This window comes from Brienomyrus brachyistius, unplaced genomic scaffold, assembly GCF_023856365.1.
Source record: "Brienomyrus brachyistius isolate T26 unplaced genomic scaffold, BBRACH_0.4 scaffold52, whole genome shotgun sequence".
NCBI lineage: Eukaryota > Metazoa > Chordata > Actinopteri > Osteoglossiformes > Mormyridae > Brienomyrus > Brienomyrus brachyistius.
In genome coordinates, this window is record NW_026042327.1 from 156,305 (window position 1) to 173,493 (window position 17,189).

A 17,189-nucleotide genomic window follows, 5' to 3' on the forward strand; every position below is an offset into this window, starting at 1 on the left:
GGAATATCATCTGTAACAGACAAGGTCCGCTGGCCGTGCGCCTTTAAGAACCTGCAGAAAAAGCATCGCATATAGCGGACTCACATACAATGGAATTTCGCTTATAACGGACAAACAGTTTGGTCCCATTTGTCATTTGCCGTTTGTCTGCGGCAGGATACATGTGTGTGAGAGTGTCTGTGGCAGGGTATGTGTGTTTGAGAGTGTCTGTGACAGGGTACATGTGTATGAGAGTGTCTGTGGCAGGGTACATGTGTGTGAGAGTGTCTGTGGCAGGGTATGTGTGTGTGAGAGTGTCTGGCAGGGTATGTGTGTGTGAGAGTGTCTGTGGCAGGGTACGCATGTGTGAGAGTGTCTGTGGCAGGGTACATGTGTATGAGAGTGTCTGTGGCAGGGTACATGTGTATGAGAGTGTCTGTGGCAGGGTACGTGTGTGTGAGAGTGTCTGTGGCAGGGTATGTGTGTGTGAGAGTGTCTGGCAGGGTACGTGTGTGTGAGAGTGTCTGGCAGGGTACATGTGTATGAGAGTGTCTGGCAGGGTACGTGTGTGTGAGAGTGTCTGGCAGGGTATGTGTGTGAGAGTGTCTGTGACACGGTACGCGTGTGTGAGAGTGTCTGTGACAGTGTACGCGTGTGTGAGAGTGTCTGTGGCAGGATACGTGTGTGCGAGAGTGTCTGTGGCAGGGTATGTGTGTGTTAGTGTGTCTGTGGCAGGGTATGTGTGTGTTAGTGTGTCTGTGGAAGGGTACGTATGTGTGAGAGTGTCTGAGGCAGGGTACATGTGTGTTAGTGTGTCTGTGGCAGGGTATGTGTGTGTTAGTGTGTCTGTGGAAGGGTACGTGTGTGTGAGAGTGTCTGTGGCAGGGTACGCGTGTGTGAGAGTGTCTGTGACAGGGTACGTGTGTGTGACAGTGTCTGTGACAGGGTACGTGTGTGTGAGAGTGTCTGCGGCAGGATACGTGTGTGTGAGAGTGTCTGTGGCAGGGTACGTGTGTGTGAGAGTGTCTGAGGCAGGGTACGTGTGTGTGAGAGTGTCTGTGACAGGGTACGCGTGTGTGAGAGTGTCTGTGGCAGGGTACGCGTGTGTGAGATTGTCTGTGACAGTGTATGTGTCTGTGAGAGTGTCTGTGACAGGGTATCTGTCTGTGAGAGTGTCTGAGGCAGGATACGTGTGTGTGAGAGTGTCTGTGACAGGGTACGCGTGTGTGAGATTGTCTGTGACAGTGTATGTGTCTGTGAGAGTGTCTGTGACAGGGTATCTGTCTGTGAGAGTGTCTGCGACACCCCACCCCCAGTGCACTAGGTGACCTGCCCCACCCAGAGGCACAGGTGAAAAGAACCACTACCCCAAAGTAGAGGCTAGTTGAAGTGGCAGGAATGGGGGGGCGAATGAAGTCAGTATTTAATGTGAGGAGTCATAGAGGGGAGAGGAAAAGAAAAGGAGATAAATGCAAAAAAGTAAAATACGAAGGATTCTATTTATATATGATGATTGTGGATGATTGGAGCCATATTTGTCAAAAAGAAATTAGTAAATAAAAAATTATCACACATATACACTCCTCAAAAAAATTAAAGGAACACTTTGAAAACACATCAGATATCAATGGGGAAAAAAAAATCACGCTGGATATCTATACTGATGTAGACTGGGTAATGTGTTAGGAACGAAAGGATGCCACATCGTTTGATGGAAATGAAATTATCAACCTACAGAGGGCTGAATTCAAAGACACCCCGAAAATCAAAGTGAAAAATGATGCGGCAGGCTAGTCCATTTTGTTGAAATTTCATTACAGTAACTCAGAATCATACTCAGTAGTTTGTATGGTCCCCACGTGGTTGTATGCATGCCTGACAATGTCGGGGCATGGTCCTAATGAGACCATGGATGATGTCCTGGGGGATCTCCTCTCACATCTGGACCAGGGTATCACTGAGCTTCTGGACAGTCTGAGGTGCAACCTGGTGGCATCGAATGGACGAAACATAATGTCCGTGGGGGGCAGTCAATGGTATCAATTCCTTCATCCTCCAGGAACTGCCTACATGCTCTTGCCACATGAGGCCGGGCATTGTCGTGCACCAGGGGGAACCCAGGACCCACCGCACCAGCATAGGGTCTGACAATGGGTTCAAGGATTTCATCCTGATACCTAATGGCAGTCAAGGTGCCGTTGTCTAGCCGGTAGAGAACTGTGCGTCCCTCCATGGATATGCCTCCCCAGACCATCACTGACCCACCACCAAACCGGTCATGCTGAACAATGCTGCAGGCAGCATAACGTTCTCCATGGCTTCTCCAGACCCTTTCACGTCTGTCACATGTGCTGAGGGTGAACCTGCTCTCATCTGTGAAAAGCACAGGGCACCAGTAACAGACCTGCAAATTCTGGTAATCTATGGCAAATGCAAATCGAGCTCCATGGTGCAGGGCAGTGAGCACAGGGTCCACTAGAGGACATTGGGTCCTCAGGGCACCCTTATGATGTCTGTTTCTGATTGTTTGCTGAGAGACATTCACACCAGTGGCCTGCTGGAGGTCATTTTGTAGGGTTCCAGCAGTGTTCATCCTCTTCCTCCTTGCACAAAGGAGCAGATACCGGTCCTGCTGATGGGTTAAGGACCTTCTACGGCCCTGTCCAGCTCTCCTTGAATAACTGCCTGTCTCCTGGAATCTCCTCCATGCCCTTGAGATTGTGCTGGGAGACAGAGCAAACCTTCTGGCAATGGCACGTACTGATGCGCCATCCTGGAGGAGTTGGACTACCTGTGCAACCTCTGTAGGGTCCAGGTATCGCCTCATGCTACCAGTAGTGACACTGACCGTCGCCAAATGCAAAACTAGTGAAAAAACTGTCAGAAAAGATGAGGAGGGAAAAATGCCAGTGGCCTCCACCTGTTAAACCATTCCTGGTTTGGGGGTCGTCTCATTGTTGCCCCTCTAGTTCACCTGTTGATAATTTCATTAACACTAAAGCGGCTGAAACTGATTAACAGCCCCCTCCGCTACTTAACTGACCTGATCAATATCCCAGAAGTTTAATAGACTTGATGCTATACTCTGATTAAAAAGTGTTCCTTCAATTTTTTTGAGCAGTGTATATTAATACATAGATATGAATGTCCATACATACACAGACACACTTTCATACATATCTGTAATGACTGAAACATACAATACATGAATCAAACAGTAATAATAATAATTAATAAAAATAACTGCAAAAAAGTAAGGGGGCGGTGGGCGTTGAGGTAGCTTTTATTCACAAAATAGTTTGCTGCAAACATGCATCCATCCATCCATTTTCCAAACCGCTTATCCTACTGGGTCGCTGGGGGTCCGGAGCCTATCCCGGAAGCAATAGGCAAAAGGTAGGGAACAACCCAGGATGGGGGGCCAGCCCATCACAGGGCACACTCACACACCATTCACTCACACATGCACACCTATGGGCAATTTAGCAACTCCAATTAGCCTCAGCATGTTTTTGGACTGTGGGGGGAAACTGGAGTACCCGGAGGAAACCCCACGACGACATGGGGAGAACATGCAAACTCCACACACATGTGACCCAGGCGGAGACTTGAACCCGGGTCCCAGAGGTGTTAGGCAATAGTGCTAACCACTGCACCACCTTGCCACCCCCAGCAAACATACAAACAACCAGAATTCTAGAAAAGTACTTTATATTTCAATGAAATAACAAATAAAACACTTTCAAATCACATGAGCCTATATTTTATTCACAACAGAACATAGATAATATTACAAATGTTCAAAGGCCGAAGACCTGTATTGGATGCCCGTGGTCTTCGGGCCCTCAGACGACTCTACATCACTCATCGGCATGATTGTGTCAGTGACATTACTAAATGGGCCCAGGAATACTTCCAGAAAGCACAGTCGGTAAACACAATCCGCCGTGCCATCTGCAGATGCCAGCTAAAGCTCTATCATGCAAAAAGGAAGCCATATCTGAACATGGTCCAGAAGCGCCGTCGTGTCCTGTGGGCCAAGACTCATTTGAAATGGACTGTTTCAAAGAGGGAAAGTGTTCTATGGTCAGACGAGTCCAAATGTGACATTCTTGTTGGTAATGAAGGGCACCCTGTCCTCCGGGCTAAAGAGGAGGGAGACCTTCCAGTGTGTTATCAGCGTTCAGTTCAAAAGCCAGCATCTCTGATGGTATGGGGGTGCATAAGTGCATACGGTATGGGCAGCTTGCGTGTTTTGGAAGGAACTATGAATGCTGAAAGGTATATAAAGGTTTTAGAGCAACACATGCTCCCCTCCAGAGGACGTCTGTTTCAGGGAAGGCCTTGTGTATTTCAGCAGGACAATGCAAAACCACATACTGCAGCTATTACAACAGCAGGGCTTCGTCGGAGAAGAGTCCGGGTGCTGAATTGGCCTGTCTGCAGTCCAGATCTTTCACCTATAGAGAACATATAGTAATTACCTGTGACACCCACGGTGCACTGTGAGCAGGTATACAGGCCAACAGAGCATGCAGATAATTATCTGTGACACCCATGGTGCACTGTGAGCAGGTATACAGGCCAACAGAGCATGCAGATAATTATCTGTGACACCCATGGTACACTGTGAGCAGGTATACAGGCCCACAGAGCATGCAGATAATTATCTGTGACACCCATGGTGCACTGTGAGCAGGTATACAGGCCCACAGAGCATGCAGATAATTATCTGTGACACCCATGGTGCACTGTGAGCAGGTATACAGGCCCACAGAGCATGCAGATAATTATCTGTAACACCCATGCTGCACTGTGAGCAGGTATACAGGCCCACAGAGTATGCAGATAATTATCTGTGACACCCCTTGTACACTGTGAGCAGGTATCAGTACTGACTACTTTTTATATTGAGTCACATGTTTTATGTGAATTACTTTGTACTGAACTGAAGGCCAGTATTTGTCACTGTGAATATGTTGTTGCAGACGTCCATCCAGAAATCAGAGCTGGGGGAAAAGATAAGGTCCTTATTCACATTAATTTTTGGTACAAATATCAATGTGTCTGTCGCAGATGGAGGATTATATATTCTAGAGGTTTCTTTTTATTTTTAAGTTGCAGAATGTTGTCTCATCTGAGGAGGATTCAGTGTATTATGTGTGAGGTTCGTTTTGGTTTTGATGCTGTATTCAGTTAGTAAATATTAGAAAAATTGCTTATTCTCAACTCGTATTTATGGATTAAGTCTTCGAATGTCATGAGATGACTGTTACTGAAAAGGAGGTGGAGATGTGTAATCCCTTTCTGTCCCAGTGAGTGATAGTGAATAGTGATATTGTGAAGTAGGAAGTCCAGATAATTCCAGATTGGCGTGTATTTACAGGGTCTGAGAGTACAGTTAGTGATTTTAATGGCTTTCCACTGGGCTGTCAGTGCTGTGGAAATGGCAGCACTGTGTTGTTAAAGCAGTTTTGTTTCTTTAATGAAATTTTGAGTAAGTCTGCATGTCTGAGATTTTTACAGTACAGCTGCTCCTGCTGTAACCATGAGCTGCTGTTACTGCTGTAGTGTGACCATTTAGTTAAGTCTTGCAGTTGATTTGCTAAGTAATAATTAAGAAAAATGAGCTTGTAATCCAACTTGAGATTTACTTTTCTGTAATGTGGAATGTTTGATTTTGAGTTTTTGTTTTTCCAGCAAAAATGTGACATTAATGAGTTTGAAAGAATTTTTCTGAATTTATTCTGGACGAGTAATTTTATTTTTATTGATTTAAGTGGGAGACTCATCTATTGTTTTGAATAAGGGGGTGTAGTTGAGGGTAACCAAGTCAGACAGCCTGTGGGAGATGTAGATACCCAAGTACCGGATATTTCCAGTGTGAAATGGACCATCCTGATCGGCTGAATCCCAGGCATCTTCAGACAGTGAGAATATTATGGGTTTTTTTCCAGTTTATTGTGTAGTTTGATAGATTTGAAAAGGTATTAATAAAATTAAAATTTCATATTTTGAGGGTTTCATAAAAACAGCAAGATATCATCTGCATAGAGATTAATTTTGGGTTGACTTATTAGTATGAATTCCATTTATTTCACTGTTCTGTCGTATTGCTGCCACAATTGTTTCTATGAAGATGGCAAACAGTGAAGGAGAGAGTGGGCATGCAGGCCGTCTTCCCCGTCGGAGTGTGAATGCAGGTGATGTCATCCCATCTGTGACACTGTAGCTTTGGCTGAGGTGTACAGTATTTTAACCCAGTGGGTGAACGACTCTCCGAAGCCAAATCTATGCAATGTATTAAAGAGGAAAGTCCAACTGACTGTCAGATGACGTTTCTGCATCTAATGATGTAATCATGGTTTTAGTATGGGTATGCTGAGCAGCATTGACTAAATTAAATAATCTATGGATGTTGTCCGAGGCATGTCTTGTCTTGATGAAGTCTGTCTGATCAGGATGGATTATAGTAGGAATGACTGTCTGTGACTGAGTGGCGAGAGGTTTTGTAATGATTTTCAAGTTATTCATTAATGAGAGTGGCGGGTAACTGGAGGGTTGTGTTGGGTCTTTATCAGGTTTCAATAACACTGTAATGGCCGGTAACTGGAGGGCTGTGTTTGGTCTTTATCAGGTTTCAATAACACTGTAATGGCCTATAGATTTCTGCAGGGTAACCATCCGGTCTGGCGATTGGTTGTTAGGCATTTGGTTGAGGACCTTATGGAGTTCTTCTGATGTTAATGGTGCATCAAGCAGAGGTGGAGATTTCAGGTCCAGGGAGTACAAATCCAGACCAAGATTTTGTTTCAACAAACCAGTTGAGTCTCTGTGACTGTGACTCTTTATATTCATCTGGTTGGTTGAAACAAAATCTTGGTCTGGATTTGTACTCTCTGGACCTGAAATCTCCACCTCTGGCATCAAGGGCATCTGCTGTTTCATTGGTTAATATGGGTAAGTCTAGATTATTTTTAAATGATTCTATATCGACTGGATCTGGTTCTGAGAAGTATAGGTTCTTATAAAATGTTCAAAAGATGTTAATTTTGTGTGATTATTGAAATATTTATTAGAGGAGTCACTTTTGCTTAAAAGTAATGCTTGTAATGGTCAGGTGATCTTATTTATTGTGGATTTTTTTCCCATATTTCTGCAGACTGTCAGGCTGTAGAGTCACAGAAGAAGGCTGTTCTTCCCTGGCTTCAGCTCTGAGGTCAAACCCCTCACACCTGAGAGAGCTGGACCTGAGCTACAATCACCCAGGAGACTCAGGAGTGAAGCTGCTTTCTGCTGTACTGGAGGATCCCAGCTGTAAACTGGAGAAGCTGCAGTGAGTACAGAGTGTGTGTCTGACACGCTACAGATACTTATGCATGTATGTGAAGAAGAGGCACCAATAAATAAATGGATACAGCAGTACTATATCATTCTGCTTCTCCTGTAGTGTGGATTACGGTGGAGAGTGCAGGACCAGAGCAGGCTTACAGAAATGTAAGTGTCTTTGCATGTTTTTATTAATAATAACATGAATACTACTGTATGTTATGGTTGTATTCACACAATTGTTGTGATGAGTGGCTTTTTGCACTGTGTGTAGATGGATTTCCATGTTTGTGTTTAGGTGAGTTTCATGTCATTTTAGACAAACATCCAAACGGGAAACAAAAAATCAAAATCATCACCAAAACACTATCAATTAATTTAATCGGTTTTTAAAATATTTTTTGCAAATGCTTTATAGCTGCTTGTATTATCTTCGTGTTTGTGTGGGAGTGTAGGATGGTTAAATATATTCTGAATTAGTTATACATATTTAATTTCACAAAAAAAGAATCCTTTGCATTTGTTCTTTTTGCGGATGCCGTGAGTGTATGTGTTTTCTGTGAGAGATTCGTTAGTATTGTCCTAAGGAGGCACCTGTAGGCAGTGAGACCGGACTCTCTCCTCAAGTGCAAAATGTGAATTTGCATTTTTACAGGGTGGTTCTGGAACATTCCTTAAAATTCATGAGAGAATATTACTGATTGGTCACTGAATCCCTTAAACCAGGGGAGCCCAAATCCAGTCCTGGAGGGCCAGAGTCCTGCACATTTTTGGGTTTCCCCTCATTTAACACACCAGATTCATCTCCTTGTGCTAATAACCACACAGCTCTTGAGCTGAATTATTTATGGTGGAACAGGGAAAGAACTTTGCTACACAGGGCACCGGCCCCCCAGGACTGGATTTGGACACCCCTGCTTTAGGTAAAAGAAACAGGCAGCACAAGTCAATGTTAACTGGCCAATGAGGTAGTGCCCCTCTCATAAATATTAATCAGCCAGCCAATCGTGTAGGGCTTCACTCATGAATATTAAAAAGTTCTGCTGATCCACGGTGCTAAAAGAAATTAGCGCCCAGGACACACTGGATGTGCGGCGGAAAATATCAAATTTCATTTCGGCGCCCATGTTAACAGATCAGAGCGGCCGCGTGCGTGCGCGAGATGCGGGGCTCACGCCTCGCGGCAGCGGCGCAGCATCTACAGTCACGCGCGCGGTAAGCGGTTCTCTATGGAAGCGTATTGCATTCATCTGGGAAAAATTAATTCTGTTTTTCCGAATTAATGAGATAATAATCCCGTTTTTCAGAGCAATATTTTTCTGAATTAATGAAAACCTTCCTGTTTTTTATGATGCACGATCTGTGCCGGAATCATCGTTTATATCAGAATCCAGATCCAAATGTTTATTAAATATCACTTTAAACGTGTAATAATATTACTTAAATATTCTGTTATTGATGGCCATTTCCGAGCCGCATGCGCCGGAATTAGCGGTTAGAAGGAAAGACACTGACCTTAGTATTGATCTCTGGTGCCGTTTTGTGGTAAATATGCTTGTGATGAATATGTCTGATGAATGTCGCTGCTTTGTCATTTTTTAATTAAATTAATTAAGCTGTTAGTTTAGTTCGCGCCCCATTTTGGCGGCTCTTCCCGCCGCCGTCGCGCGCCCTCCTTATGTTTCATAAACTTCAGTTCCCGCTTCGTTAGGGGAAGCTGTGCTGTTTTTATATCGTACAGAAACATAAAGTACAGGCGGCCTGATGGGATTAATAATTCTTCCTCCTGCCTACAGACTCCTGCCAGCTGACGCTGGACCCCAACACAGCAAACAGACGCCTGTCTCTGTCAGGGAGGAACAGGAAGGTGACAGAGGGGGCAAAGCAACCATATCCTGATCATCCAGAGAGATTTGACAGCTGGAGCCAAGTTCTTTGCAGAGAGAGTCTGACTGGCCGCTGTTACTGGGAGGCTGAGTGGAGTGGAAATGGAGCCTGGATAGCAGTGACTTATAAAGGGATCGGGAGGAAAGGAGGGAGTTATGACTGTGGGCTTGGAAACAATGACAAGTCATGGACTCTGTACTGTTATACTGACAGATACTCTGTCCAGCACAATAAGAAACAGACTCTCATACCCATACAGCCCTCAGGCTCCCACAGAGTAGGAGTGTATCTGGACTGGGGGGCTGGTGCTCTGTCCTTCTACAGAGTCTCCTCTGATGGACTGACCCCCCTGCACAGATTCACCTCCTCATTCACTGAGTCCCTCTATCCAGGGTTTGGGGTTTATAGAAAATCCTCAGTGTCACTCTGACGTGTTGCTGGTTCTCCTACAAAAAGGTAAAATCTCTGCTTTTTAACCTTTATAATCCTTTTTACTCTGAAATGTACAGAACTGTGCAAAAGTCTTAGGCAGGCAAAGAAAATGATGTTTAGATTATCCTCCTGTTGGTGTAAAACTATGATATGATGCCTGTCAAAGTGTGTCAGCTTCGCCATTTCAGAACCTCTGCTAAAATCATCCCAGTATTTGCAGTGACCGTCCAGTGCAGCCATGTATTTTTTGACTTGGCCACTAGCAGACCTCATACAGCTAGTCAATCTCTCACTGACTTTTTAACCAATATATTTAATTATTTAATTGAGCTGTTGGTGAAATTTAACAAAATCGTGGAACGGCTGAGCTGCCCCTGAGGAGAAGTTTGGGAACTGAAGCGGTGTTCATCTAGCCATCCAACTAGATATCAGTAACTTTTTAGAAAACAGAAGAAATTACTACTAGTTTTTATTGTGTTACTCTTAATTTGCACACGTTCTAATGTTAAATTGTGTTTTTTGTTCTAAGCCAAAGTACACTTGCTACCCAGATAAACAGCTTTAAACATTTCTTTGGACTGACTAAGACCTTTGCACAGTACTGTATGTTTGACAAAAAATAAATGACTGTGTTCAGTGAGCTGAATAAACATGAAAAATATTGTTTTTTATATGTTTTCTCTCTGACTAAAATGTAATTAAATGTAATCCTGATTGGGGGGGGCTATCCCCTTCTCCTGTATATGTACATTTTATATATTGTATATTTATGTCCATTTACTGTATTTCCTCCCTGTACAGTGACAATAAAGGCTTTCTGTTCTGTCCTATTAATGTCCTGCTTCAGCGTCACCCAAAGCATAACTGAGTAACATAATGAAACCACAGTCTGCGGAATTAAGTTAAATTAACTGTATTACTGCAGCTGAACAAAACTGACACAATGACTGTCAATCAGTGTATGAAATAATCATTTAACTAGAGACATAACAGACTGAAAAAACTGGAAAATATAATTATGTCCTGGTTCAGTGGATTAAAGTAAATACAATTATTATTAATATATTTAAATAAATAAAGAAATTTGATTTGTTAAATAATTAACACCCTTGCCACCCCCACCCCCCAGTAGTAGGTCTGGTTGCTCCCCTGTTGGACAGAACAGGCGGGTGCCCAGGCAGCCTTGCCACGCCCACCCCACTGTGAAAGGTCTGGCTACTCCCCCGTAGGATAGAAGGGGCAGGTGCCCAGACAACCTTGCCACCCCCACCCCACTGTAAAAGAACTGGTTATGCCCCCATCAGACAGAACAGGCAGGAGCCCAGGCAGCCTTGCAACCCCCACCCGACTGTAAAAGGTCTGATTACTCCCCCGTAGGATAGAAGTGGCAGGTGCCCAGGCAGCATTGCCACCCCCACCCCCCTGTAAAAGGTCTGGTTATGCCCCCGTCAGACAGAATGGGGAGGAGCCCAGGCAGCCTTGCCACCCCCACCCCACTGTAAAAGGTCTGGTTATGCCCCCGTCAGACAGAAAAGGCATGTGCCCAGGCACCCTTGCCACCCCCACCCCACTGTAAAAGGTCTGGTTAAAGCCCCGTCAGACTAGACGGGCAGTTTCCCAGGCAGCCTTGCCACCCCCACCCCACTGTGAAAGGTCTGGTTATGTCCCCGTCAGACAGAACGGGCAGATGCCCAGGCACCCTTGCCAGCCCCACTCCACTGTAAAAGGTCTGATTTCTCCCCCGTCATACAGAATAGGCAGGTGCCCAGACAGCCTTGCCACCCCCACCCACCTGTAAAAGGTCTGGTTATGCCCCCGTCAGACAGAACGGGCAGGTGCCCAGGCACCCTTGCCACCCCCCCACCACACTGTAGAAGTTCTGGGTGCTCCTCCGTCGGACAGAAGGGGCAGGTGCCCAGACACCTTTGCCACCCCCACCCCACTGTAAAAGGTCTGGTTATGCCCCCGTCAGACAGAATGGGCAGGTGCCCAGGCATCCTTGCCTCCCCAACACACTGTAAAAGGTCTGGTTATGCCCCCGTCACACAGAAAAGTCATATGCCCAGGCACCCTTGCCACCCCCACCCCACTGTTAAAGGTCTGGTTATGCCCCCGTCAGATAACGGGCAGGTGCCCAGTGTCCCTTGCCTGCCTAACACACTGTAAAAGGTCTGGTTATGCCCCCGTCAGACAAAAAAGGCATGTGCCCAGGCACCCTTGCCACCCCCACCTCACTGTAATAGGTCTGGTTATGCCCCCGTCAGACAGAACGGGCAGGTGCCCAGACACCCTTGCCACCCCCCCACCACACTGTAGAAGTTCTGGGTGCTCCTCCGTCGGACAGACGGGGCAGGTGCCCAGACACCCTTGCCACCCCCTCCCCACTGAAAAAGGTCTGCTTCTCCCCTGTCGTGCAAAAGGCGCAGCTAACCAGACACCCTTGCCACCCCCACCCCACTGTGAAAGGTCTGGTTATGCCCCCGTCAGACAGAATGGGCAGGTGCCCAGGCAGCATTGCCACCCCCCACCCCCCTGTAAAAGGTCTGATTTCTCCCCCGTAGGACAGAAGGTCAGGTGCCCAGGCACGCTTGCCACCCCCACCCCACTGTAAAAGGTCTGGTTATGCCCCCGTCAGACAGAACGGGCAGGTGCCCAGGCACCCTTGCCACCCCCACCCCACTGTAAAAGGTCTGGTTATGCCCCCGTCAGACAGAACGGGCAGGTGCCCAGGCACCCTTGCCACCCCCACCCCACTGTAAAAGGTCTGGTTATGCCCCCGTCAGACAGAACGGGCAGGTGCCCAGGCACCCTTGCCACCTCCACCCCACTGTAAAAGGTCTGGTGATGCCCCCGTCAGACAAAAAAGGCATGTGCCCAGGCACCCTTGCCACCCCCACCCCACTGTAAAAGGTCTGGTTATGCCCCCGTCAGACAGAACGGGCAGGTGCCCAGGCACCCTTGCCACCCTCACCCCACTGTAAAAGGTCTGGTTTCTCCCCCATAGGACAGAAGGGGCAGGTGCCCAGGCACCCTTGCCACCCCCACCCCACTGAAAAAGGTCTGGTTCTCTCCCATCGGACCAAAAGGGCAGCTACCCAGACACCCTTGCCACCCCCACCCCAGTGTAAAAGGTCTGGTTATGCCCCCGTCAGACAGAACGGGCAGGTGCCCAGGCACCCTTGCCACCCCCACCCCCCCCACCACACTGTAAAAGTTCTTGGTGCTCCTCCGTCGGACAGAAGGGGCAGGTGCCCAGACACCCTTGCCACCCCCACCCCACTGTAAAAGGTCTGGTTATACCCCCGTCAGACAGAATGGGCAGGTGCCCAGGCACCCTTGCCACCACCACCTCACTGTAATAGGTCTGCTTACTCCCCCGTAGGACAGAAGGGGCAGTTGCTCAGGCAGCCTTTCCACCCCCACCCCACTGTAAAAGGTCTGGTTAAAGCCCTGTCAGACAAGACGGGCAGTTTCCCAGGCAACCTTGCCACCCCCTCCCCACTGTGAAAGGTCTGGTTATGCCCCCGTCAGACAAAACGGGCAGGTGCCCAGGCACCCTTGCCACCCCCCCCACCACACTGTAAAAGTTCTGGTTGCTCACCCATTGGACAGAATAGGAAGGTGCCCAGGCACCCTTGCCAGCCCCACCCACCTGTAAAAGGTCTGGTTATGCCCCCGTCAGACAGAACGGGCAGGTGCCCAGGCACCCTTGCCACCCCCCCCACCACACTGTAAAAGTTCTGGTTATGCCCCCGTCAGACAGAAAAGGCATGTGCCCAGGCACCCTTGCCTCCCCAACACACTGTAAAAGGTCTGGTTATGCCCCCGTCAGACAGAAAAGGCATGTGCCCAGGCACCCTTGCCACCCCCACCCCACTGTAAAAGGTCTGGTTATGCCCCCGTCAGACAGAAAAGGCATGTGCCCAGGCACCCTTGCCTCCCCAACACACTGTAAAAGGTCTGGTTATGCCCCCGTCAGACAGAAAAGGCATGTGCCCAGGCACCCTTGCCACCCCCACCCCACTGTAAAAGGTCTGGTTATGCCCCCGTCAGACAGAACGGACAGGTCCCCAGGCAGCCTGACAACCCCCCCACCACACTGTAAAAGTTCTTGGTGCTCCTCCGTCGGACAGAAGGGGCAGGTGCCCAGACATCCTTGCCACCCCCACCCCACTGTAAAAGGACTGGTTACTCCCCCATAGGACAGAAGGGGCAGGTGCCCAGGCAGACTTTCCACCCCCACCTCACTGTAATAGGTCTGATTTCTCCCCCGTAGGACAGAAGGGGCAGGTGCCCAGGCACCCTTGCCACCCCCACCCCCCTGTTAAAGGTCTGGTTAAAGCCCTGTCAGACAAGACGGGCAGTTTCCCAGGCAACCTTGCCACCCCCACCCCACTGTAAAAGATCTGGTTATGCCCCCGTCAGACAGAACGAGCAGGAGCCCAGACACCCTTGCCACCCCCACCCCACTGTGAAGGGTCTGGTTATGCCCCCGTCAGACAGAACGGGCAGGTGCCCAGGCACCCTTGCCACCCTCCACCCCACTGTAAAAGGTCTGGTTGCTCCCCCGTTGGATAGAATAGGAAAGTGCCCAGACACCCTTGCCACCCCCACCCCACTGTGAAAGGTCTGGTTACTCCCCGGTAGGATCGAATGGGCAGGTGCCCAGGCACCCTTGCCTCCCCAACACACTGTAAAAGGTCTGGTTATGCCCCCGTCAGACAGAAAAGGCATGTGCCCAGGCACCCTTGCCACCCCCACCCCACTGTAAAAGGTCTAGTTACTCCCCGGTAGGATCGAATGGGCAGGTGCCCAGGCACCCTTGCCTCCCCAACACACTGTAAAAGGTCTGGTTATGCCCCCGTCAGACAGAAAAGGCATGTGCCCAGGCACCCTTGCCACCCCCACCCCACTGTAAAAGATCTGGTTACTCCCCGGTAGGATCGAAGGGGCTGGTGGCCAGGCAGCATTGCCACCCCCACCCCCCTGCAAAAGGTCTGGTTAAAGCCCCGTCAGACAACGGGCAGGTGCCCAGGATCCCTTACCCCCCCCCCCCCCCCACCACACTGTAAAAGGTCTGGTTATGTCCCCGTCAGACAAAAAAGGCATGTGCCCAGGCACCCTTGCCACCCCCACCTCACTGTAATAGGTCTGCTTACTCCCCCGTAGGACTGAAGGGGCAGGTGCCCAGGCAGCCTTTCCACCCCCACCCCACTGTAAAAGGTCTGGTTATGCCCCCGTCAGACAGAATGGGCAGGTGCCCAGGCACACATACCCCCGCGACACGTATATCGAAAGACTGGAACAATATTGCTTAGCTAACAACATTGAAAATGAGAGAAAAGTGGCAGTCTTGCTGAGTGTTATGGGCGCAAAGACATACAACTTACTGAGGAGTTTAACCGCGCCGCAAAAACCTGCTCAGAAATCGTTCAAAGATATAACCAAACTGTTGCAGGAGCACTTTAATCCGAGGCCACTTGTTATTGCAGAGAGATTCAGGTTTCATAACCGAAATCAGCAAAAGAACGAATCAATTCCCAACTACATGGCAGAGCTCAGGAAGCTCGCAGAACATTGTCAGTTTGGCGCGGGCTTGTCTGACGCACTCAGAGACAGGCTTGTGTGCGGTATGCATGACGAAAGTATACAAAGACGACTCCTAACCGAAAAAGACTTGACATTAGCCAAAGCATTAGAAATTGCAGTGGCAATGGAAACTGCCTCAAGGGATGCATCTCAGTTACAAAAGAAAATTACAAGTGAGACTCATAATGTTAACAAATTCTCAACCAAGCCAGTCAAGGCAGCTGTATGCTTCCGATGTGGGAAAAGTTCTCATGACCGTGATAAGAACTGTAAACACTGTAATAAAAAGGGCCACATACAGAGAATGTGTAAAATGAAGCAAAATGAGGAAAAACAAAGATTCCGGAAAAGGGATAAAAGGGTGAATGAAATGAATGACACCGATACAAGTGGTTCAACCTCAGATGATACTGACACAGGGTTGGGGCATATAGCACTCCATTCAGTGTCAGGCAGTGATAAGAGGATGATATGGGTGACCCCAGAGATTGAAGGAAAGAAAGTAAAAATGGAACTAGACACTGGATCAGCACTTTCTCTTATATCGCTGAAAGATTACAAAGAGAAGTTTGCAAATATTAAATTGAAACGTACACCACTGTTACTGAAAACATATACAGGAGAAAAGGTGGCACCGGTGGGAAAAATTGAAGTCAAAGTGAAATATGAAGACAAAATGAAAACTTTGGATTTGTATGTGCTGCAATGCGGAAGTGTACCATTATTTGGACGCGACTGGCTGCAAATGATTAAGCTCAATTGGCAGTCTATTAAGGTAATGCAGCCCATTGAGAATGAAAGCAGTAAAGCCACACAGGAAGAGCTGAAAATTTTACTTCAACGGACAGCATCAGTCTTCCAAGAGGGCATAGGAACTTTAAAACACATGAAAGCACACCTCACAGTGGATGAGCGTGCCTCAGACAAGTTTTTGAAAGCTCGTCCTGTCCCCTATGCGTTGCGTCCAAGAGTAGAGACAGAACTAAAGCGACTAGAGGACCAGGGTATTTTGTCCAAAGTTGAATGGTCAGACTGGGCAACACCAATCGTACCAGTTGTGAAGAAAAATGGCGCGATAAGGCTATGCGGCGACTTTAAGGTAACAATCAACCCAGTTCTCCATGCAGATCAATACCCGTTACCACGTATAGAGGACATTTTTGCTTCATTATCTGAAGGGCAACATTTTTCAAAGATTGATTTGGCTCAAGCATATTTACAAATGGAAATGGATGCTGAATCAAAAAAGTACCTAACAATTAATACCCACAAAGGCCTCTTTCGGTACAATCGGCTAGTGTTTGGTATTGCATCCGCGCCTGCGGTGTGGCAGCGTGCTATCGATCAAGTGCTACAGCATTCCAGGCACACAGTGCTACTTAGATGACATTATTGTGACAGGTCATGACGACAGCTCCCACTTGGCTATTCTAGAGGCTGTCCTAATGAGGCTAGCTGAGTAAGGACAAATGTGAGTTCTTTAAAGACTCCATTGAGTTCTGTGGGCACAGAATAGACAGAGAGGGTCTCCACAAATCACGAGACAAAATTGATGCCGTCCTGAAGGCTCCAAAACCCACCAATGTTTCCCAGCTTCGCTCATTTTTGGGACTGGTCAATTACTATCACAAATTCCTGCCAAATCTTGCAACTGTGCTTCATCCATTGAACAGCCTCCTACAAGCAAAAGTGACCTGGAAATGGACAAAGAGTTGTGACCTGGCATTCCAGACTGCGAAAGAACTTATCACATCTGAAAAAGTCTTGACTCACTATAACCCAGATTTACCTCTTCGCTTGGCTTGTGATGCCTCGCCATATGGCACAGGTGCTGTCCTTTCACACAAAATGCCGGACGGCTCTGAACGCCCTATTGCCTTTGCATCCAGATCTTTATGTGCTGCTGAAAAGAACTATGCACAAATTGACAGAGAAGGGCTTAGCCTTGTTTGGGGTGTCAAGAAATTCAACCA

General features: G+C 47.7%; 2 protein-coding genes across 3 annotated transcripts in view; one reads left to right on the forward strand and one right to left on the reverse strand.

Annotated features, from left to right (window-relative positions):
- LOC125723844 (uncharacterized) overlaps positions 1–17,189 on the reverse strand; it is a 214,739-nt gene that overhangs the window by 128,283 nt on the left and 69,267 nt on the right. The gene's annotated exons all lie outside the window — the stretch shown is intronic.
- LOC125723832 (NACHT, LRR and PYD domains-containing protein 12-like) overlaps positions 1–17,189 on the forward strand; it is a 240,480-nt gene that overhangs the window by 36,202 nt on the left and 187,089 nt on the right. For both annotated transcript variants that reach the window (XM_049000660.1, XM_049000661.1), the window contains one exon: positions 7,142–7,315. In XM_049000660.1, coding sequence (XP_048856617.1) covers positions 7,142–7,315 — 174 coding nt within the window. The remainder of the gene's footprint in view (positions 1–7,141; positions 7,316–17,189) is intronic.